Source organism: Peromyscus maniculatus, chromosome 17 (assembly GCF_049852395.1).
Source record: "Peromyscus maniculatus bairdii isolate BWxNUB_F1_BW_parent chromosome 17, HU_Pman_BW_mat_3.1, whole genome shotgun sequence".
Lineage (NCBI taxonomy): Eukaryota > Metazoa > Chordata > Mammalia > Rodentia > Cricetidae > Peromyscus > Peromyscus maniculatus.
Genome location: NC_134868.1, coordinates 57,315,162 through 57,339,496, shown reverse-complemented (window position 1 = coordinate 57,339,496; position 24,335 = coordinate 57,315,162). Strand labels below are relative to the sequence as shown.

Below are 24,335 nucleotides of genomic sequence, written 5' to 3'. Positions count from 1 at the left end.
ATTTGGAAATGAGGGGTGAGGTGGGGATGCGTTAGAAATGGGTGGGTAGAAAATGGCTAGATGGCAGGCTGAGTTGTGTGTGTAGGCCATACCTGCAGCTAAGTAGACAGAAGCTCTAAACAGTTGAGAAAGTACCTACCTGCTGGCTCAGTGGCACCCACAGAACATCCCCATGCTTTTAAAATGAGTAGGACAGCTTTCACAGACAGGTTCTGGGGATATTCTCATAGACTCAGCCTACTGGGTTTTTACCATTTCTGTCTCCACCCAATGGAAGTCTTTCACTTATTCACACCGGGTGACACCTCCTTCTCCCACTCGGAGCTGGACACTGGCATCCCGAGAGTGAGAGGCATGGCCCTGCTTGGCCGCCTTCTCTTTGTGGGCTTGAGTTCAGTCATCACCCACAGTAACTAGGTAGCAGTGGTTTAATTAGCACTGTCTAGGCACAGGACAACAGCCCTTTGTTGACGGGATAAGGACAGAGGGAGATGGGGAGATGGTGCAGTAACTGTCTGGATATCTGTCATGCGTGAAAAGCCTTTTGTCTCCAAAACCTGATGTAGAAATGCTTGCTTCTGGGGAGTTCAGAGATCCCTTCACCTTCTGGTCTTGGGCTTGTTTTTTTTTTTTATACTTCTGTTTATGCCGTACTGTGTATTCAGATGTATTTATAAAAGGCACTTTGAGCAGGACAATCGATTCCCTGTCTGTCTGGTGGGGAATCCATTAATTCCCAGCCAAGTCGTTGGAAAGTGATGCTCAACTGCCTGGTCCAGCACCATGCAACTTTCCAGACCTTGTTATACCTGGGAACTGTGGACGGAAATGCTGGCAGACAGGCCTAGCTCATGTCTCTGGGTTTTTTATTATGGAATACTCTAGGAGAGTGGTTTTCAACCTGTAGATTGCAACCCCTTTGGGGATATCGAGTGACCCCTTCACAGGGCTTGCATCTCAGATATCCAGCATATCAGATATTTACATTATGATTCATAACAGCAAAATTACAGTCATGGAGTAGCGACAAAAATAATTTCATGGTTGGGGGTCATCACAACATGAGGAACTGTATTAAAGGGTTGCAGCTTTAGGAAGGTTGAGAACCACTGCCCTAGGGGCGAAGTAAGACAGACTCAGGAAGGGACTGAGGAAGAAGGCAAATTGATTCAAGGATATGAACAGGCGAGAGTATGATCTGAAGAGCCTGACTTTTGGCCAAGGGGCTTCATTCAGGTCGGAAACCGTTATCTCAACAATGCTAAGTGCCACCAGCCTAGGTTGTCATGCTAATGACCCAGCACAGAGGAGGACATGACCCAGGGTGCTGTGGGCTGGTGCCACCTCAGGTGAAAGATGTTTTTGCAGAAGGGTCCACCCAGATCTCAACCATTCTGGGTCATTCTTAGTTGTTTGGAATACAACTGGTGTGTGATGTACTTAGGGAAAAAAAGGGGAAAGCAAAGCTTTTTAGGTGAGAAAGCTCCTACGTGGTTCGCTACACACGTCATCTCATTAGCACTTGCTTGTTAGGTAGGACCGAGCACCAGGTATGACTACGTGGTAGCTAGACCCAAACTACCTCAAGTGGCTTGCTCCCGAGGCTGAGTGTCTGCAGGCGCTAGCCAGCTCTTGGTGGGGCCGTGGGCGCCGTGGAGAAGCCAGGAGCTGCTTTCTGCTTCAAAGCATGCTTCTCCCATGTTCTGCCAAGGGTGTTCTGTGCAAGGTGCTCTCTGCCCTGTTCCTGGTGCTTTCAAAGAAGGGTGTTCCCTTTGCCTCCTGCTGGGCCACCTTCACACCTTCAGAGGCCTGAGCCACCTAGGGTGGATTCTATTCAGCCTGCCTTGCTTCTTCTAAGTTCACTCAGAGGTTGTGGATGCAGGAGAAAGTGAATTAGAGTCTCCCTCCTGCTGACCTGACTACAGTAGCCTCTCCAGATCCTGTTCCTTCAGTTCCAGGCTGCCCAGTTGCCACCCTCCAACTTCAGGGCTTTCTCAGGGCCATCTGGACCCACTGCTGGATCTGCTCCCGAACACCTCGGGCCCCATTTCCTGGGAGGTGTTTCCACACTCCTTCCTGAGTTCTTGTCCTCCGGCTCTGCTTCATTTCTCTGCTGAATTAGGCACTTAATAAATCCTCCATGTACTGTGGCTCATCTTATATCTGTGGGTCTTCTCTCCCAAGGCCAAGAGCTCCCAACGGGGACAGGATTCACCTCGTGTTCATGGCAGTGTGTCTGGGATTTGGAAGCATCTGTACATAATGAATGCTCAGTTAAGCAGGGTATGGGGAATTTGGGGAATGAGTGTGAGGATGAGTAGGAAACTGCATAGGGGTGAGTGAACGTGTGTGGTGTTTCTGCAGGTGGTATTCAAGTAAGCCCATAGGGTGAACTGAGGCAGATGCAAGGGCCCAAGGACTCTGGACATAAACCTTCCTCTCAGAGGCAAAAAAAAAAAAAAAAAAAAAAGGAATAGGAGTGGGAAGGGGAAACTGACCCATATTTGAGGCTAGGACTTAAAGAGCCTGGTCAATAGGAGTTCCATCCTCTACGACCCCTTGGGGACCTCGGAAGCAGTGAGGCCTGAGGTGGAGGACAACGCTTGCCAGCTCCCAGGAGCCAGTGATGACTGAGTTGGGGAATGGTAGGTCTGGGGCTGAAGGGCGGTTTAGGATAAGATTCTGAGAAGACACCTGCCACATTCTGGTCTGGAGAAGGGTGAGAAGGCTAAACATGGAAGAACAGAGCCCCTGGAATGGGGTCTTACTCCTGGAGATGTGCCCTTGCTAGGTCAGCCAGATAAAAATGTCTTTCTCCGGTCAGCTGAGTCATCTGGAGTGTGAGAAGTCATCTGAAGTTCTTTGAGAATTTATGTCTCGAATTTGTAACAATCCCTCTCCTGGGGGTCATAACCTTGACTTGTATTAAGCTTCACTGGTCGGATCAAAGATGTGTGAAATCCTCAAATGAGAACTTCTCGGAGCGTGAAGAGTTCAGAGGCAGTGGTCATTTGAAAGGGGGATGTGATTGGGTAGGCAAGCCACTTCCTGATGAAGCTGGCACTGTGCTGTGTGTGTACACACATGAAGGCACACATGAGTACACATAGTCACAGGTGTATCCACCCTGAAAATGTTGACTGGATAGGACTCTGGGGTCACGAAGCCCATCAGACTTTTCTTCCATCACACTTCTGAGCGCAGTGACTTGGTCCAATGCCTGGCTGGATCAGAGCGGAACGTGGTTTTCTCACTTGGTTTTAGCCGTAGCCTGTGGTTCAGGTGTGTGGCTACGAAGCGATTAGGGGAGGCAGGTGTGTCTGGCAGTCAGCGGAGACGCTGTTAAGGAAGCGTCAGGCTCCAAGAGGTACAGTGGAGGCCGAGCCCTTTCCTGAGAGCTATGCAGCTCTTGGAGTTCAGCGGCACAGAGCAGGCCATCCAGAGGAGCACTTTACGGTGCTCAGGCTTGTCTGAGGATGGATACTCAGTGGTATGTCCTCTCTGATGTTCTCTGCCTGTGACTTCATTCCAAAGTCCTAGTCCAAAGTGACTGCAGGGCCTGGTCATTGTGTTTGTATCTCAGGCAGGAGGCAGGACAAAGGCCAAGCAAGCCGCAGTGCCTTTGAAATGCTCCTTGAGTCCAACAACCTCTGCTGTAGCTGTAGCATGGGCAGAGCTCAGTCTCACGGCCTGCGGCTGCAGATGCAACCTTCTGGCCAGGTGGGTAGGTCCACACCCAGGAGCCCCTGCGGCCGCATCTGGGTCGAGGCTGCCTCTGACACTCATGGCACCTCCTCCATTCCCCATGAGGTCATTCTCTCCTTGGACTTGAGATGGATGAAGACGAGCCTATCTGCAGCCTCAGGCCATGACCCCTGACTATGCTCAGCGCCATCGAGGAGGGAGGAGGGAGGAGGGAGGAGGGAGGAGGGGACAGGCTGCTTGCCTGCCTGGCCCAGCTGGGACCAGGTTTCCCCATTGTTGATAGAGGACAGGTGTGGAGCTCACGTGATTCCTAATAACTGGGCCTGGAACAGAGTGGGTAATCAGCACCTGGCTCACTACCCCCCCCCCTTTTCCTCCTCACAGAGGGTTTTGGAAGGAGGAAGAAGATCTCTCTGTGGTTTGTGGGCTCTCTGCTGCTGGTGTCCACGCTCATCCTGACCATCGGTCTTGCTGCCACCACCAGGACAGAGAATGTGACCGTGGGCGGCTACTACCCAGGGATCATCGTGAGTCAAGGGCCTATGGGGGGCTGGTCAGGATGGTCAGTGTTCCATGTGGAGAGATACATTCTCCACTGGTCCATGGTGGGAGGGGGCCAGAGTCCTGGGAAAAATGACCCCAGCCTAATGCTTAGTGTCTGAGAGCGTTTAGCAAAGAGGGAGGCCCGAGGGCTGCTGGTCAGAGGGCCCTAAGCTGGGCCCCATTGTCTTGCGCCATGCTGGCGGGCCAGTGTTGTCACAGGGCCTTGGAAGTAGACGGGGCAGGAGGAGAGTGTGACTTGGTGAGGGTAGGGTGGATTCAGGGCCACATAAGTTTCCATGGAGAAGTGGGAAGGGGTCTGAGGCTGAGGACGGCCAGAGCCTGTGGAAGTCTGAAGAGATGGCAACACACTGTCAGATCCCTGGAGGTCCAGCCCTGCTGCCCCTGGACATTAACACATGCACCAACCCAACCTCATTCCTGGAAGATGGGCTTGTGGTTGTGAGAGCCCCGTGGGGAGGTCACGGATTGAAGCTGTTGTTCACGATGCCACCATGAGGACAAGGAGAAGTGTACAGTTGTGCTGGCTTCTCACTCACTTCCCACAAAAGGGCAAATGACTCCAGTGACAGCATCAGTGACGTCAGCAAGGCAGGTCTCTCGGGCCTCAGGATCTAAACCTGCTTTACTGTTCATTTTATCTTTAGATTGCTCTGTATTTACACACCTTGTGAATCGTGTTATCTACCTGGGTGTAATCCACAGATGACTCTGTGTAAAGTGTCCATGCAGGAAAAGTATTCCTGTAACATTGCATGAAGCGCATTCCAGAGACGCTAGCCTTACACAAGCTGTTTCTGCCACACTCCCTGGGCAAAGGGGGGATCCTGAAATCCAGGAGCTAGAGGGTGTGAAGGCACAGCATCTCGAATTCTCTGAAAAATACGAAGATCGCCCTTGAGTGGTAGTTGGTTGCTTTTACCCAGCTATATTTGTTTGAGATTCTCACCTCAGGAAGTCCTAGTTTTCATTCTTTGTTGCTTCGAGAAAACACCCTGGCAAAATACAACTTAGGGGAGAAAGGGTTTATTTTTAGCTCACAATTTCAGGTTATAGTCCATTGTCACTGGGAGGTCACAGTAACAGGAGCGTGAAGCAGCTGGTCGCATCACATTCATGGTCAAGGGCAGAGAGAAATAAGCACATGATGATTGCTTGTTTATCTTCAGCTTGATGCCTCCGTTCTCATAGTTCAGAACCTCCTTCCTAGGGAATGGTGCTGCCCGCAGTGGGCTGAGTCTTCCCACATCAGATATCTTAAGTCAGTCTCCTAAAGATGTGGTCGTTACCACATCCACCCGATGTAGACAGTCCTTCACTGAGACTCTTTCCCCAGGTCTCTTTGGGTTGTGATGAGCTGATAAAGCTAATCACCACACGATTACATTCCAACATAACAGTATTTCTGAGGGTAATACACAAGGAGATGTTTTCCTGGGGGATGAACTAACACCATATTAACCAGAATTAGCTTTGTCTCAGACTTTGTGTTGTCATGGAGACAATAGTGAATTTAGAGAAATCGAGTAAAAGTCAAGTCAGAGAGACACTCTATACAACAAAGCTGAGGAGTCCTGGCCATCTCAGGGAGAGTAGCCTGGAAATGAAAAAAAGCATCATTTTTGGCAAAAAAAAAAAAATAAAAATCACATCCAAAAAAATATTAAATTTAGTCTAAGTCTGACATTTGTGAACTGTGGGCAAGGAGTGTGGCCTTCAGAAGCTCAGTGCTTGGAGAGATACCATTCTTCAGAGACTAGATGGGCAGGGCCTCCTGGGCCAGCAATTGACCCCTCAGACCAGCACAGGCTCAGAGCAGTGTGTACAGAGCATGGCTGGAACCTGGTCCCGATGCCCCAGCTTTAAGATGGGGACAGGTGTAAGCATATGACCCTAACACCCAACTGTGCCTCCATCTAGGAGAGCTCCTGGACCCCAAACCTCCACCCTGCCTTTCTGCACGCCCAATCTGAAGACTCTAGTGTGGGCAAGGTCTTGTCCCTAACAGCTCCTCTGCTGAAGCAAACACCATAGGTGTCCCAGCTGCCAAATTCCTCTCCATCTTCCTGGGCTGGCTGGAGAGGGCATGTCAGAAGCTCAGTGTGACATCCCTGCAAAGGTGTACCAAGATGGAGTCCTGTGACCAAAAGTTGGACTGATCTCTTGGAAGCATCCGCTTCCGTCTGTCCCACCAGCGGGCTTTGGTGGTGTGCTGTCCCTCTCTAGGGAAAGCAACTCCATGCCGTGTGGTGGGAGTGGCCACACTCTTCTCCCAACAAAGTATTTAATTTTATTTTTAGTTGTTTTTTTTAAAAGACATTGTCATTTGTTACCTCAAGTTGGCCATTCTCCTGCCTCAGCTTCCCAAGTGCTGGGATTATAGGATATGAGTTAACATACCCAAGTGGACAAAAAACATTTTAAAGGGGTTATTAGTAAATTAAGGGGAATTAGTAAATATTTAAAAATCATATTTATGTATGCCATGGTACACGTGTGGAGGTCAGGGGGTTGGTTCTTTGCCTTCTGTCCTGTGGGTCTTGGGGATTGAACTCAGGTCATCAGGCTTGCAAGCAAGTGCCTTCACATGCTGAGCTTTCTCACCTGCACAGGGGCATTGTTAACTGCGATGGCTAACCAAACGTCTCTCTCTTGTTCTTTTCATTTCAGCTGGGCTTTGGGTCCTTCTTGGGAATCATTGGCATCCACCTGGTGGAGAATAGAAGACAAATGGTAAGAAACATCTCCTTCCACATGGGGTTGTGGGAGTGTTGGTCTCCACATTCATCTGAAACCCCAGGACTCGATATACTACACAACCCAAGACTTAGGGTCTAGTTGGTGCCACTCCACAGCTTACTCTAAATGAGCATACCCCACTGGGGAACAGAGAGAAGCAGAGATAAAACCAGAGCAGGGGATGCTGGGGTCAGATCTTAGAAACAAAGTTACTGTTCTATGGATGTGTTACACAGTAACTAAGGCAACTTACAGACAAAAACATTTACTTGGTTGCCGAAGTCAAGCTTCAGCAGGTGGAAGAACCTGGAGAGGAGATGGTGGAGCAGGTGCTATTAAACACATAGACTTACCTGAGATAGTGGAGCAGGTGCTAATGAACACACAGACTTACCTGAGATGGTGGAGTGGGTGCTATTAAACACACAGACTTACCTGAGATGGTGGAGCAGGTGCTAATGAACACACAAACTTACCTGAGGGGGGTAAAGCTTAATTCTTTATTTTATTTTTCTCTTTCTCCTCCCATCTATTCATTTTTCTCTTATCCCTTTTATATCACTTAAGACAAAAGCTTCCATGCAAGAAGAAATTACCTGACAACCACACATTACATATTTTCCAGAAACAAATGAAACTCTTTACAAGGAAGAAATCATATTATGATGACATTACATGTTTTTCTTAGAAGCCCACAAGTGGTTAATAATTTTGCTTTGTATTATTTCTCCCATCATAACATCTTCACCCCAAAGCAATGATCCTTTTATTATTGATTAACAAAGTTTTAGGCAAGCTGAGTGTATCTCAGCCAGTTCCTTAGCACTGGCAGGCAGCTGTCTGTGGTTTCATTGTAGCAGATTCCTGTCCTATTTCTACTCTACAAAACTTTACTCAAGCGGTCTAACCATTTATTTTTTTCTTTACACACAATGGGGTCATCTAATTTTTTTTCACAACTTTGTTTTTTCAAAATGTATACCGAAGCCTGTGATTAATTCTGTATGTAAGCTGCATGATCAAGGAACTCGGACCTAACCTTGGGTGTAGGGACGTCATTGCTTTCTTTGATCATCAGCCTGTTTTCTACCCACAGGCAGAATTCGTGGGTCTACAGTGCATGAAACTTCCTTGTTCTTATTTTTCATCCTCAGCAAGTCTTACATCTAGGAAAAAAGGAAGGTGACTCCTAGCCTTATTTTTATTTTTCTTGTGTCTCTCATTGGAGCAATTGGCAGAATAACCTAGACCATTTCCCCAATCATCTTCACTAACAGTCCTAACCACCTGTATCTTTAAATCATTGATCTAGCTAAGCATCGTTGCTCTATAAAAAAAATCATGTTCATTATGATCTGCAAGGAGATTGCCCAGTGAAGAGTGGGACTTTCCCATGAACTAATCACAGCGTACTCGATACAGTGGGATTCTCTCACAGAGCAATCACACCTGGCCAGGTACAGTAGGAACAGGACAGCAGCAGGCAGGAGAAGGCACAGCAGAAGCAAGGGGGCGTTCTGGAGACCATTCCCCAGGGCGTTGCCTGTCCAGGCTGTACCCACGGTGGCCGTGATCTCTGGTGAGCTTTATTCCACGAGCTCCACGGCTGACCGCAGCTCCTCTGACATGGCCACTGCTGACTGGTGGCTGGCTTACAGTTTCAGAGTTGAGTCCATCATCATCATGGCAGGGTGCATGGCAGCAGACCCAGGAAGACATGGTGCTGGAGAAGTAGCTGAGAGCTGACATCCTATCTTCAAACTCCTGGTGGTGGTGGTGGGGAGAGAGAGAGCTGATGGGATGGTGTGGGATTTTGAAACCTGAAAGTTCACTTTCAGAGAGACACCTCCTTCAACAAGGTCACACCTCTAATCCTTCCCAAGTAGTTTCACCAACTGCAGACTGAGCATTCAAATATATGAGCGTATGGGGGGGGGCATTCTTATTCAGACCAACACAATAGTAGACATTTAGATGATGTTTGTCCAAGTTCATAGAGTATTAATAGCCATGAGTAGTACAGGGGACTGTAGACTCTATTTGTTGGTGAACTGTTGTGAATTATTGTTGTAAAACTAACTTGGTGTACTTTTTTAGGTCTTGTCTAAGCAGCCATGTTGTTGAGGAACCGTGGGTGAAGCTCCGCTGTCGTTTCTAGGAGACACAGTCTCACAGTAGATTTCCTGGCCCTCTGGCTCTTGCAATCTTTCTGCTCCCTCTTCCATGATGGTCTTCAAGCCTTGGGTATAGGAGTTGTGCTGTGGAAGTATCAACCAGGGCTGGTAACCTCATGACCTCGTGTTCTCTGCATTTTGACCGGTTGTCCATCTGTTGCAAAGACAAGTTTCTTTGAGGGCTGAGAGCTAGTTATCTGGCTTGGTTCTTGTGCAAGACATGTAGGACCGAGCAGGGCTGACAGCTTGGATGTGGTGCCCGAGAGATTGGAATCTGTTCTTTCTCCATCAAATGGGCTTGGTGCCTACATCATCTGACCATAAGAATGTGGCTGGTTTCTGGGCTCTCCGTTCTGCCCCGCTGGTCTATGGGTCTGCCTATGAGCCACACCAGTTTGTTTTCTTCAACTTTGTCATATTCTCTGCAATCAGGATATGAGTCTTCCGGCTTTGTTCTGCATTTCCAGGTTGTTTGGCTTAACAAGATCCCTTGTAATTATCATGGGTTGAACCTCCACAGCAAGATATCTGGTAGGGACCATGCTAAATGTGCGGTGCTAAGGCAGAAGGCAGAGGGCTCAATCCCAGGAATACAACCATTCCCCATTTGTCTGGCATGTTTTTTTTTAAACTTCTTTCACAAATGTTTTTGGTTTTCTGAGTATGAGTTTTGTTCTTGTTGTTAACTTTGTTAACGTTATTCCTAGTTTTATTCATTAAAGGGTACCGTGTGGCTTTTGCTAAGTTCATTCCCAGCCTGCAGGGCATAGAGCTCATTTGTTGTTTCTGATAGCTTTTCAGTGGATTCCTTGGGGTTGTGTCTGTAAGATTGTGTCATCTTGCAGAGAGCAGCTTTACCTTTCCTGGTGGAGTCCAGAAACCCCGACCATGGCTCCTCTGGGCCTGGCAGTTTGAGCATAAAGATTCAGAGACTATGTAGTGTCAAGGGCAGCAGGTAGGTCCCCCAGTGGACAAGTGAAGTTGGTCCCCCGCGTCCTTAGACTCTCCTGATAGGCTGTGTGTGGCTCCTGCATACTCTTGCTTCTGCCCTTATAGGACAAGCACACACTTCAATATAACACACATTTATGATTGGGTACCTTACTTGTGTACAGTTGGAAGCTTCACCCCAGCTGACTGGCCTTCATGGTGCTAGAAGGTCCTCTGCATGGCCCTGAAGGAGGAAACGTAATCATTGATATCACCCAGCTATCAACACTGTGATGTACAGCAGTGATCTGCCTGTGAGATCTACTGGTGTAATAGTGGCACATGTGTCATGGGAGTAACCAACCATTAAAAAAATTTTTAAGGTCCATTCCCTAAGATGGAATATATACCTGACACTGATCAACTGGCTGAGAACCTGAGACTGAATAGGCTGTGGGCCTGGAGGAAGCCTACTAAGGAAATTAAAAAATGGTATTTGGTACCTTACACCTGAGCCCACCGTAAGTGCTGTAGTACGAGGGAACTGAGCCACTCTGGACTTCAGGGCTGTCTGGGGCAGGGCTGGTACTCGCAGTATCTGCAGTGAGCATTCAGAAATGGGGGCCACTATTTTGTATCTTGGGGGGGGCATTTAGGTTGCTCCAGGGAATGGCGTCAGGCGGGCAGCTTCAGCCAAGGAGAGGATAGCTATGTTTAGCTCTGCAAAATGCTTTTCTTTTGGTTTCTCTTTATTTTAAAATTGTACTGTAGAAAAAAATTTAAGCACATGTAAAAGTAGACGAGCACAGTGCCCCCATGTACACCCATCACCTCTCAGCCAGTTCAGAGCTCATCTCTGGTTCCTTCTGTACTCCCCGTGGGAGGCTGAGGCAAGTCCCAGACACTTACTCCATTTGTCCTTGCTCCTGTCTGTCCACTCTGAGGGTGGAATCTAATTAGAAATGATTTCACCATTATCTCTGCCTAATACTATGGCAATCTCCAGTGGAAATCAAAGAAAGACTCAGAGGGGGGTTCTCCTACCGTGAGGAGGATGAGCGGCATTCCCTGGAGAGGGCTTCTGGGCCTGCCGAGCCTTGCGAAGCATCATCCCCTCCCTTCCTACGTTCCCTTCAGTCAGTAGTTCTCAGCATCTGACCGACTCAAGATGACACTTCTGTGACTGGAAGGTACAGCACTGTCACTCTGAAACAGGAAATTCTCGTGGCAGTTTGTCACAGGAAGTGCAGCAACTGGGTCTCTCCCCTGCCGGTGGCACCTCTGTTCCCCCTCTTGAGGCAGGTGTGGCCTGTGTGTCCCTCCTGAACCTTTTACTGCCACACTGGAGCTGTGGGCCACAGGCCCTTCCTTCTTCCTCACAGGGGCTGAGGAAGGAGCCGCACGTTGTCAAGATGGTCTTCAGCCAGTCTCTCTCTCCCTCTCTCCCTCCCTCCCTCCCTCTCTCCCTCCCTCCTCTCCCTCTCCCTCTCCACTTGTCTTTCTGTCTCTCTTTCTCTGTTTCTGTTCCTCTTCCTTCCTTTCTCTCTGTATGTTTATTTCTCTCTCCCTCTCTCTCTTCCTCTCTCTTTCTTTCTTTCCCTCTCTCTGTCTCTGTCTCTGTCTCTGTCTCTGTCTCTCTCTCTCTCTCTCTCTCTCTCTCTTTTGAACTGGCACACTGGAGGGTTTCTTTACTTTCTGTTTCTTCTCTCATGCCCATGGGCTCCGGGGAGGGGAATGGGAACTCTGGCTGTCTTTTTCTCTAGTGCACTTTGACTTGGACCCAGCTCAGTCATCCCCCGCTGTGTGGTCACTCTGTCTCAGATGGCTGGGGCATGGCCGGGCATCACGATGGCCAGAGCAGAAATGCTGGCTTCCTGTACATGGGACACAGGGGTGCCCAGCCGTGGCTCGGGTTTTGGAAGGGCTGCCTTCTCCAGACCTTGCTTCAGAAAGCAGGCAGCCTTTGTGCAGTCACTTTTTTCAGCACCTGGAACAGCTCCCACCACAGCCCCAGTGCTGTGGGGTGACAGAGCCTGTGGTGGGGACTGATGGGGTCAGAGACCCAACACCTGCTGACTGTCTGACGGTCCTTGTTCATCAGAGGGTGGTGCTTCCATCCCAGGTGTGTGGGTAACCCACCTGCCCTCAGCCTCTGTGGTGCACTGCCCGCTTGCCTCTCTTGTCTAGTACTCGAGCTTAGTTTCTTGATGCTGCCGCTTCCTTCCACTATCATGACACAGCCCTCAGGTTCTGGGATGACTGGAGACCTGGAGGATGAAGAGGACAGAGTGCTGGTCATGATAGTCCCACCTGGTTGGCTGGCAGGAACTATGGGGAGCAGTGGCATTGGTCAAGGGTGGCATGGTAGCCCCAGAGGCTTCAGGATGAGATATTCCCATTGGGATAGGCTCCAAGTTGTCCCTGTGAGGTGTGTTTTGTTGTCCCCAGCTGGCAGGGTTGGCCATGAAACCATGTGACTGATGGCTGTGACTGGGTGGGTGGCAGTGTGGAGGATGGAGAGGGAGCTTCATGAGTGTGTAATTCACATGGATGGAGGATGTGGAAGTGACAGACTGGCTGTGTGAAGTTGTGTTGGTCATGCCCCAGGCATGCATGTGGCGCATCTTGTTAGTTCCCTATGAGAGGAGACTAGTTTCCCTAGGCAACTGGCATGGGTTTCCACCATGCTGTGCATTCTGGTGTTGGGCTGAGATCTGTTTCCAAGGCTCTTGGCCTCCTGGTGACTGCTTGTTGACTGATCTGCTGCTCTGGAGGCTGAGAAGAGGGCGTGAGCAGCACTCCAGATGCTGCTGTGGGTCTGCTGGTTGCGAAGCTGGGTGACTACATCAGGATTCAGGTCACACACATAGGAGGACTTGGGTGGCAAACGTGGAGGAGGCCTCCGATCTTACCTTCCTTACAGCAGAGTTCAGAGTTCACGTTGAACAAAAGCTGAGATGAGTGAGGAGAGGGGGCAGAGGACACCAGGGTTCAACTATATTACCAGTGCATGGACCAACCCCATGCCTAAGAGTTCTGACGCTACCCTGAGGCTAAAAAGAGAGCTGCCTGTGGCTTACTATACTTGGATATTTCTTTCCTCCTTTCTTTTCCTTGTTTTCCCTTTGAAACAGAGCCTTACTGTTTAACTCAGTCTAGCCTCAAACTCACTATATAGACCAGGCTGACCTTGAACTTATGTGGCATCCACCACCATCTGCCTCCCATGTGCGGGGATCATAGGTGTATACCACCACGACAGGCCTTTGCTTGCTGTTTCTTGATGGTTGTCCCTCTTTCTTCCCTGTGGCTGGTTAATCACAAAGACTTTATGCAACTCCCAGGACCGAGCAATAAACCCACACATTGAACAGATTTCTCCTGCTGAGGGGCGAAGTGCAGGGCTCACACATGTTTTAGAAGCTATAAATAAGCCGGGCGGTGGTGGTGCACGCCTTTAGTCCCAGCACTGGGGAGGCAGAGGTAGGCAGATCTCTGTGAGTTCGAGGCTAGCCTGGTCTACAAAGCTACACAAAGAAATCCTGTCTTGAAAAACAAACAAACAAATATAAATTATAAATACCTGCGGGGAGACTCCCAGGAATGAAATGCAGGTTGATTTGAGATAGGATCTCACTGGGTAACGGAGGCCTTGAACTCACAATTCTTCTGCCTCATCCTCCTGAGCACTGGGGTTATGAGTGCATTACCACACTCGGGTCCAGGAATCCTTTGAGTTTGTTTTCCTGTTTGTTTGGTTAATCTGGAACTGTGTCATAAGAAAAATTGAAGATAAATGTGGTCAACATCTATAAGGAGGTTTTTTGCCTCATAGTCAGAGAAATGTAAATTGAAATATTAGTCAGAAATATAAATTGAGGCAAATATCTTTTTTAGCACCAATTTCTTGTCGTTCTGTATGCAAGGAAGATATTCTATTGTCAATGGCTAAGTGTGTTTATAGAACAGTGTAGCATTCTTTCTTAAAATTTTAAAGTGCAAAAAACCTAAATATGCTGCATGTCAAAGTCCCGTGTTAACGTATGTTCAAGGAATTTATCCTACAGAAACTGAACCCATACATTTTTATATACTGTATATATATTGGAATCTACGGCAGACAGTTTAAATACTACGGGCAGGCACTCAGTCACCTGTGGCCAGATGTGACACTGAGCCCCTGCAGGCTGGGATGGTGCAGAATGAATCTAGTTATGTTGGAGGCCCAGGGCAAGTACTCATGTGTCTGAAAATGGGGCACAGTGCATCTGGGTGTGCAGAGGCGAGGGCAGAGAGTGTACCTCATGCAGTGGTTACCCTTGTGTCTCGTGATACGGAACCCACAGCATGGACCAGTGGGCGAGTATGTGGCTGAGTCACTGGTGGGTGGAAGTAAAGTGGTGGTGGTCTGGCCAGGGCGCCACAAACATCCACTAGAACTCTGTGTCCAAGGCTGTTTTCAGGTCGAGACCCCACACTCCTCTATCTTCTCCTCCTAGCTGGTGGCGGCCATCGTGTTCATCAGTTTTGGTGTCGTGGCGGCATTCTGCTGTGCCATAGTCGATGGCGTGTTCGCAGCACGGCATATCGTGAGTACTACTTTGACTGGTGCACAGTCCATCTCTGGGGCTCAGTGCGCATGTGGGAAACAAAATTTCAGTTCCAGAGCCCGACTCCCACATCTTCACACCAGCTTCAGCTGAGCTGCCACGGCTGTCCTTCCTTTTCTTGCCAAGTCTGGCTCCAGCAACTCGAATCCTCTGCCTCCCACAGGTCACACACAGGACACAGCAAGCACAAACACATACCACACACAGCCAATACAAATATCCACCGCACAGCAGGCACAAACACACATGCCACACACAGCAGACATAAACACTACCACACACGGAAGGCACAAACACATACCATATACAGCAGACACAAATACACACAACCATATACAGTAAGCATAAACAACCACACCCAGTAGGGGTGTGTGTGTGTGTGTGTGTGTGTGTGCAGACACAAACACACAACAGATACAAACAAACACATCACACATCAGACACAAACATCCCTCAGTACTTCAGTTACCCTCCCCCCCCCACCCAATCCTCCCCAACCACTAGGGAACTCTTGTCCCCACCCCCTCAGTTCTGGAGCTCTGTGTCCAGGTGACTGTCCACAGCGCACTCACCGCACTTAAAGCCAAGTGCACTGTGAAATCTCGGACTTGGCTCTTGCATGTGCTTACAGTTCCATGTTCTCTCTTCGAAGATTGTTGCTAATGTGGGGCTACATGGATGAAAAATCTTCTTGTCTATAAGAAACGGACTTTAAGAGGATGTAGAGTCCCATGAGTGGCACAGTTCTGGACCACGGAAGGGAACACTGCCTGTATCTGTTTGACCTGTAGCTAATCTGAACTTTGCCCCCACAGGGAACAGGCGTGCTTATTCACCTGTTTAGCAGCTATGGGGTCAGGCAGGTTTCCAGGTGCCATAGGCAAATGATGAGCCGCCAGGCTTCCTGCCAAATGCAACAGATCAAATTAAGGAATAAGTACATGGAGTTTGTCATGTGACATGCTGTGCTGTGATGTGTGCTGTAGTGTGAATAATATGGCACAATATAAAAGGCACAGTAGAACATGATGCGGGCAGCGTGATATGGTCTAGACTATGGTGTGAGAGAATAAATAGACCGTGATGTAGGAGGAGGTGACAGAGCATGATGTCATGTGATATAAACATGCTGTGATATGGAGTGGCAACGTGGTAGGCTGTGATCTGAATGACATGTACTGTGGCACAATGTGGTGTGGTACAATGTGCTGCGACACAGGAGATGATGAGTAGCATCATATGATATGATATGATATGTGAGTGACATGATGAGGATGATGAAGAGGATGAGGATGATGATGATGACGGCTTGATATGTACCAAGCAGGTAGGAATTCTGTGCATGTGCATTTGCACGTATGTACACCTCTGTATGTATGTATGTATGTATGTATGTATGTATGTATGTATGTACAGGTGTGTGTAGCTCCCCCAGTACCTGCAGTTTGGTGTTCAGGCATCTGGCCATTTGCCTTCCCTGGACAGGCATATAGACTACAGTGCTCCCAAAAGAATGTGCCAGTCTTGCCTTGAGATTCTGTCCCTGTGTAGGGTAAGGTTTTCTCAGTCCCATGCCCTCTCAGCTCTTCAGTGCCTGTCTGGGAGAAGTCACCTTCCAAAGACTTCTGTCTCCAGGTAAGTAAAATCTCCTGCCTGCAGCCATAGGTGTGAAAGGACTCTGCTCACCCTTCCTGGCTTCACTGATGAGAAGAGTCTAGAAGGTAGTCTGTCTGTCTGCATATCTGTCTGTGTACCTGCCACATGCACCCACCTGAGCATGCCCATCTGTTTGTGCCCGTCCCCGTGTGCCTGCCTTTGTATGCAGATAGGACAGGGTCTCTGAGGAGTGACCAGTGTGGTTGAGAGTCCAGTAGAAGGTCCACATGAGTAGCCCCGGCTGGACCCTGACACACAGTATCATCTAGTCACCCTAAAGCCTAGACCCCTGGTGTCCTGTGGTCGGTTGCAGCTCTGTGGGGGTGGGTGGCCAGACTGTTGGTGACTCACTGGGGTCCGCTTCTGAGGCCGCTGGTATCACATGCGAATACACACTGAGCGGCCACCACATGGGAAGATGGTGTGAAGACTCCACCCCACTTCACACCATCGTCTATCTCCCCCTCCCCCCCCCCCCCCCCCCCCCGCAAAGTCCACTGTGGAAGGGATCTGAGTCTTGCCATATTGTGATGAAGGCTGTGTCCTCCTGAGAGCCCTGGAGCCAGCTCTCCAGTCCCAACCCCAGCCACCTGTCTTCACTGCCTCCCCTGTACCTGTCACGTCTGCTCCCCTCATGCATCACCCGGGGCCAATAGGGCTGCCTCCCATCTGAATCCGCCCACGCCCAGCCTGGCACACAGCTGCTATGCCCCACCATAGCTGCTGCCTACGACTCGTCAATGACTCTTCGTCTGCCGCCAGAACTGCTTGTGGTTTCTAGACCCCGCTTAGGTCAGGAGTAGGTGCTTTCAGACATGGCATTGATACATAGTCACGAACTCGAAGAAGCGTTTACAGGTTACATGGCCCTATGGCACTTTAAGTCCCAGGCCCCAGCTGTCTTCTGCCCTAGCAGTTGTAGAAACTGCCTACTTGCTCCTCCGCCCTGCTTCTCTCACCTACAGCTCTAGCTCACCTTGGCTTCCTCGTGCTTCAATGCTATGTTGGATCCACGAATGTCAGAGACACAGCAGTGGGGACGTGGTGAGCTCGAAATGGATGAGCTTGTGTCCAGTGGTGGGGCATGACATATGGAAGGAAGGATGGATGGATGATGGACGTCTAAGCGAATAGATGGGTGGTTTGGATGGACGAGTGAATCAGCCCCAAATCTTTTATTCCCTTCCTACTAGAAGAAACTCATTTTTCTTTTAGGAAGAGAGAAGCCGAGTGTCCCTGGTGAGATGTAGACCACCCCTTGGCCTGCTCAGCAGCATTCCCCTTGTCTGTGTGCTGATGTGTGTGCCCAGCAGGTAGATGGAGGGTGTCTGTAATTCTCTCCTCTACAGCCTTCTGGAAGATGCACACAATTGCCATGCAGGCAAGCCATGCAGGCAATAATGTGTGTGGCCTTGGTCCTGCTCCAGTCCATGGAAGGCAAGCCTGAAATGGCCACTCCTGGTTGGGGATGACCAGTCCATCCCATCTACATTTATTTCTCTAGGAACCAAGACCTCTCAGCGCAGGAAGGTGCCAGTTTTACTCCAGTGGGACCGGGTACTTGTATGATGTCTATCAGACAGAGGTGAGCCCCTTTGGCCCACGTGGTTTCCATATCCCCCAAGTCTTCTGGGTCTGGTTAAAATGGCTGTCTTAATTCTCACCGATCTTCCTGCTGTGTGGGTCTCAAGGCACTGAAAGCTAGGAGCTATCCGTGACAGTTCAATGCACGGTGGCACTCTCTTTGGAATCACAGCTGCACCCTTTCCTCTTCGACACAGTGTTAGGATTCATCTGTCCAGTTCTGTGTGGCCAATTAGCATTCCAATTAGCATTTTCACTGACTTAATCACTGCCATGAAACACTGGGATCACACATGTGCAGTGTTCAAGGGATTCTCTGGCTCTCCCTGGCTGGGGACAGCTGTAGTGTGACCTCACTCTTAAGCTGAGTGAGATGCCAGGAAGAACAAGTGCGCACAGCAGCTAACCTGTAAGACCAGCCCAGGTGGGCACTGGCATGTGGCTCAGTTGGGTTGTCTACACCAGTGCTGTGGGGATTTCAGACCTGCAGAAGGTTGAAAATGTGTGCACTGGAAATTCCAGAAAAAAAGATGTCAATGGTAGATGGTTGGGGGATGTGGGCAGGGATTCTGACAGCCTTACCTCACCTAGTCCTGCTCTGATCTACCTAGTGCTGTCCTGTCCAGCCTCATCTTGTCCTGCCCTATCTAATCCTGTCCTGTGTCCTGCCCTGCCCAACCCCGCCCCCACCCCAGCCTGCCATGAATCAGGGAGGGTCCTGGTAATGCAGCCCTGCTTTTAGACCTAGGCTGCCTGCTGTCTATATAGGATAAAGTATGAACCTGCCTGTCTCTGCCCCAGGTCACCTGCTACTCTCTGAGTGGAAGGTGCCAGCTGAAAGTGAGGAGCAACACATGTTACTGCTGTGACCTGTATGCTTGTGGGAGGTAAGGCTACATCAGGAGTCTGTGCACACACATGTAAACATATTCAGCATGTAAATACACACACATATACACTCACACACATAGAAGTGAAACCTTGCACAGACATCTGTCCATGAGAGAGGCCCCCATTTTTCCCTTCCTATATCTACTTGATTTTCTGTTTCTTCCTCTGGATCTAGTTTCAGCAGTGAAAAAGTGGATTCTCAGAGTGATCGGGTCCCCACCCAAGAGCACACACAGAGTGTGGAAGTACTTAAACGTGGCCTGGACCCTGTTTGTCGCATACCTTGAGGCAGCTGGCCACCAGTTAGCCACCAACACATCTCAGTTCTGCTCTGCTCCCTGTCGGGGCTGAGATCCACTTGCAGCTTTCTGTTACGATATACATGGGAAATGAGAACACAAAATGCTTGCTTATTCTGGCATGGAAGGCAGCTCAGCCACCATGCTTGCTCTGGTCATTAAGGGCCCAGGACGTAGTAAGTTGGGACATCCTGTCTCCACTTTCCACCCCACTGTGAGCCTGGTGGAGCCTCCCTGGCTAGCCCCACCAAATGAATCCCCAGAGAAGTTTTCACCTGGGTGGGAGGAGGTAAGAAGTCAGCAATAGAGGAGCCAGAGGCCCCAGGAGCCCCAAGGTTGGTGGTGTAGCTGCTTCTCAGGGTCTGTCTATGGGGCCCCAGGCCTTTGCCACACCTCACACAAATATCCTTCCCACTGGAACCATCCCCCAGGTCTCTGGAGGGACCTCGGTGCCTTATGCCAGGCCTGATTACCATCTGCTGCTCTTCAGTGGTGGCCAGGACCACTCTAGTGTGAATCTTGTAGGGTGTCCATGGCTGAGTGATGTCTTGGTGATTAGAAAGAAGTGTCACTATTTAAATGGTCCCCTTTAACTGGCTTTCTAGTAAAGCCCCGCTCTATTCTCTCTCTTCAGGAGTCAGAGTGGCCCCAAGTCTCCTGGGTTTCTCTGGTTTGGAAGTTGAGAGCTTCCAGGGCTCCTTGACTAACTACCCACCAGCCCGTACTGCCCCAGAGGTAGTGTTCATGACTGTGGCTCTACGCTATGAGGGCTCATTGGCTAGACGCAGCTTTAACTCACAGAGTGCTCCCCTGATCGTGGCATGATGCCCTGGGCTGTTGCTTGACAACAGATCCTATGCATAGGTTGGTCTACGGGCCGTGGATCGCCACGGCACTCAACGGTGGTCATCTAACCACAGATCTAATACTTAGGGGTCACCTGGCCACGTTCTATCAACGAGGGCAGTAACCTTGTTCTCCCTCTCGTAGCACCGAGTCCTCACCTGCCTACTATGAATTTGTGGGTGTGCGGAGCTGCCAGGATGTGATCCACCTGTACCGGCTGCTCTGGGTGTCCACAGTGCTGAATGTCCTGGGCCTGTGCCTGGGCATTATCACAGCGGCAGTCCTAGGAGCCTTCAAGGACATGGTAAGCAGTACCAGCCTACGTGTTTCCAGCCAGGTGGTCATAGCCCAGAGCTCAGTGGCTCCCTTGACAAAAGACCTAAACTCCCGAGTGATCTGCACGTCAGATGGTTAACTAGGATTACCAATCACTTGCCCTGGAAGCAGTACTTGATCACCTGCTGGTTGAACCCTCTCCCATCCTCTTAGGTGAGCAGAACTTGTCGCCATCTAAGAATGGAACTCACCTGCAAAGCTACCCTGTCACTGTGAGGTCCATGATTGCCTGGGTTGGTCACGGTTCTAGGTAGGGCTTGGACCCCATTTGAACAAGCTGGATGAGCGAACTGAAATTCACCCACACCTCACTGAGCCAGCCCTACTGAACCTGCCTTTGAGATCTGGTCTGCTACCCTTTCATCACTGGGTAGAATTGTCCTTGTGTCCTTTCGGGGTCCATGACAAACCCTTTAGGGGTTCTTCCAGATCCACAGGGCTACAGAACACATTCTGGGCCATTCTCCTTGTGCTCAGCCAGTTGTCCTGGGGCTTTGGCCTTTGGTTGCAGCCTAGAGCTGCTGCTTAGCTCTTGGTCCTGAGGTTTCTTGTTGCCAGGGAGATTTAGGGATGTCTTCTCAGGACCTGAATTCCCACAGTCTAGTTCTTGGGCTCTACCAGGCTGCCTCTTCTAGCAGCAGCGCCAGGTGGTGACTCCAACCCAGAGACCATGTGTAAAGGATGTGGAACTTTCTGTGAGGTCATGAAGAGAGGGTTGCCCTACTCTTCGTGGCTTGGCTTAGGGCTCCCCAGAGGACCACGCTGTAGTACCGCCTTGAGTGGGTTTGAGGGTGCCTCGGGTTGGATAGTCACCTCCTCTTTCTTTACAGGTCCCTCTGTCTCAGCTGGCCTATGGCCCATCTCCACCTCCTCAGATCCTCTACAACCCTGCCCAGCAGATCCTAGCCTACACTGGCTTGTGCCCTCCATCTATGACTGTGCCAACCTGTTCTTCCTACCCTCTGCCACTTCAGGTAGGCAAGTGTTCCCTGCTGGGGTCGGGCATGCTGCGGAGTCAGTGGTTGTTTCTGTGGGCTCCTTAGTAGACCGGGTATGGCTGTGCATAGAGAAGGGTGTGCTCTGATCTAGATGATGGGGACTGGGATCATTATGGGGTGGGCCATATCATTTTTGAGGTGCGTTGCTGCTCACGGCCCCAGTAAACCATGAGAGTGTTCTTCCTACTGGAAGAACCATTTATTTTATATACTGTCTTTAGCTGCTTTATACACTGTCTATCTTAGCATGAACTGGCCTGATACTGGCCGGGGGAACTGAGGACGCGCCACTGGCTGCCTAGGTTCTGAATTCTTGTAATGACATTGAGTGTTCTAAGTGGAGCCAGGTGCATGCCAACATCCACTGAAATTTGTCTACAAAGCTACCAACCCTGTAAGGCTCATGTGCCCTGTGCTGTGGATGCCGAGGTCACCAGGGGAGGAGGTCTGGAATACGATCTTGTTTGAACAGGGCTTTGCCTCTATTCCACACTTGGCTTTGACGTGTTCATGTCCTCTGAAGCTCTGGTGGCCATGAATGAAAGGGTCCTGGCTGTCCAATGGTATTGACTTGGACTTTGCACTGTGGGCTTGTGATCCTCCTGCCTTGCTTCTTAGCACTGTGAGGTGCCAGGCAGGCCCTGTCCTCTACCTACCTATGCAGAAACCCCCAGCCATGGCAACCAAACCATGTAGACGTTGCTCAGTGTCTCCTGTGGGGAGATTGAGAACAGGCCTAGACAAACCTTTCTAGATGGGGTGATGCCTGCTCACGCAGCCTGGCTGCTTGGTGGCTTGTTTTACGGTGCTAACAGAAGCAGTTGTGAGACTCCCAGAGCTGTGTTGAGTGTATCTCTGTGTCATCACACTCCGCTGAAATGAGCTGCTTTGACCTGTGGGGCCTGGTGAATGGAGTGAAGTCATTTGTTTTGAAGTCACATGTCCTCAGGTATTCCCCAGGAGACCTGCACCTAGTGAGCCACACAAAAGTCAAGTGAGGCCTTGCCAAGCCAAAGGACTGTTTGGGGGGGGGGGGCTTGAGTGTCGAGCTCTGACCATCTTTGATAGAGGAAGCTGTCAGGGCCCCAGGACTGACCCAGCATAGTGACCAGGTGTGAGCAATACTTGGGAGTCTTTTGATCATCTGGGCTCTGCATTTGTGAAGTGTGGGGGGCTGGTAGCAGGTACAGCTGGAAGAAGGCATGGGCACCCCAGGAAGCACAGCTTCCTTCCGTTTTCCGGGGCTCACTGGTGCCCTGGACTCAGAAAGGTGAGGTCACTGTACCGCTGCTCTGGGTTACCCACTCCAAGGTCCCTTTTCTCTGTACTTCAACTTCCTCTGCTTCTCTGCAAAAGTTGCTGGCTGGGGCTGTAATCACTGGATTTCTTGGGTTCTCTGGGGTCTGGAGGAAGGATGCTGCCGTGGTCCATTGAAGTGTTGGGGAGTGGGTCTGGACTCTCAGTGTGGTACCCCCAGGCTGTGCTAGTGGGACTTCCCAAAGGGAACTGGGTTCTCATCCACGAGAATCACAGAGACCTCAAATCAAGGAATGTGAGACCCTGTGGGTAAAGCCTGCCTTGGGACCATCTCCGCTCTCTGGAACATTGGAAGCAGCTATGTCTAGGGTCAGGAAGTAAGATGATACAAGGGTACCAGCAAGAGCAGCTGCAGCCTCTGGCTTTCCATGGAACTTCCTGCATTGGCCTCGAGAAGGATCTCCCTGGTCTCCACACAAGGAAGGACGCGAACATCTCAGGCCACAGCTCATCCTGGGACCCGCTCGGCTCTCCTGGTCTTTTGTCAGATCCACATGTGAGACACTTAGGACTGTCTCTGGATAGCTGGCCTGGCTGCCTTTGGACACACACAGCCCCCTAAATCACGTAGATGCCAAGAACGACTCCAGAGTACACCCAGTGCAGGCTGTCTTCTTTCAGAACACGTGATGCTCCACAGAGGATGATGATGATGATGATGATGATGATGATGATGATGATGATGTGGGGTTCCATTTCCTCCTGCCTGATGTCTAGAGTGTTCGGGCCAGCCCTGGAGCCTGCCTACCCCTCTGTCTTGAAGGCCTGGCCTGAGGAAGAAGGGACTGCTGAGGAGGGCCTACCAGCCTGCTCTCGAAGAGTGTGAGGCTCCCCATGAAGTGCTCATCCCTGTTCCACATGTGTCCAAAGGACAAATGCCCCTTGTGGTGGTGTACAAGGGGGCGGTCTTTCACCATGGGACACATTTTGGGAACCTGGAAGATGACCTGCCAAGTCCCATGGGTGTGCTTTTCTTCTCCTACCTTCTGGGCCCTCTGTTGCAGAGAGTGGATGGATGCCTCCCTTCCTCCCAGAGGAGGCCTGGGGGCCCTGTGCTCGGGGCTGGGCAGCTTTCACAGCAGCGTGTGTGGGAGCATAATTGCCCCATATGCTTAGTAATCCGATTTCTGTGGAACAGGCATATCGGATGAGCCCGTGTGTTTCCTAAGAACAACAGAATGGATGCCGTCTCCCCTGGCCAACCGACGGAAGGAGATACTTTAAGTGTCCTGTTGAAGTCATTAGCAGCCAGCAAACATCCCCGAATAATAGGAGGGACTGAGATGGCTGTGGGGGGGTGTAAACCTTTAAAGGGGCCTCTTCCAACACCCAGCAGTTTGCCCAGTGCGACACTTGAGTTCAGCCTGAATGGTATTGCTGGGGTGGTCCTCTCTGTGTGGGCAGGGCCTGCCTTCACGGCCTTGGTTAGGGAGGCAGTTTCATCCAAGTTTCCTAGTGGTTGGGTCTGTGGCTCCTGGTGGCTTGATCTACGATTCTTGGTGGCTTATCCTGAGGTTCCTGGTGGCTTATTCTGTGGCTCCTGGTGGTTTATCCTGTGGTTCCTGGTGGTTTATCCTGTGGTTCCTGGGGCCTTGCTCTGTGGTTCCTGGTGGTTTATCCTGTGGTTCCTGGAGGCTTGCTCTGTGATTCTTGGTGGTTTATCCTGAGGTTCCTGGTGGTTTATCCTGT

At 50.2% G+C, this 24,335-nt stretch overlaps 1 protein-coding gene across 1 annotated transcript in view; it reads left to right on the top strand.

Moving 5' to 3' along the window:
* Positions 1–24,335, top strand: part of Tmem255b (transmembrane protein 255B) — a 32,571-nt gene that overhangs the window by 1,966 nt on the left and 6,270 nt on the right. Inside the window, exons 2-8 of the mRNA XM_006981284.4 lie at positions 4,090–4,232; positions 6,937–6,999; positions 14,609–14,698; positions 17,880–17,960; positions 18,761–18,846; positions 20,140–20,299; positions 21,162–21,305. Of these exons, the coding sequence (XP_006981346.2) occupies positions 4,090–4,232; positions 6,937–6,999; positions 14,609–14,698; positions 17,880–17,960; positions 18,761–18,846; positions 20,140–20,299; positions 21,162–21,305 (767 nt within the window). The remainder of the gene's footprint in view (positions 1–4,089; positions 4,233–6,936; positions 7,000–14,608; positions 14,699–17,879; positions 17,961–18,760; positions 18,847–20,139; positions 20,300–21,161; positions 21,306–24,335) is intronic.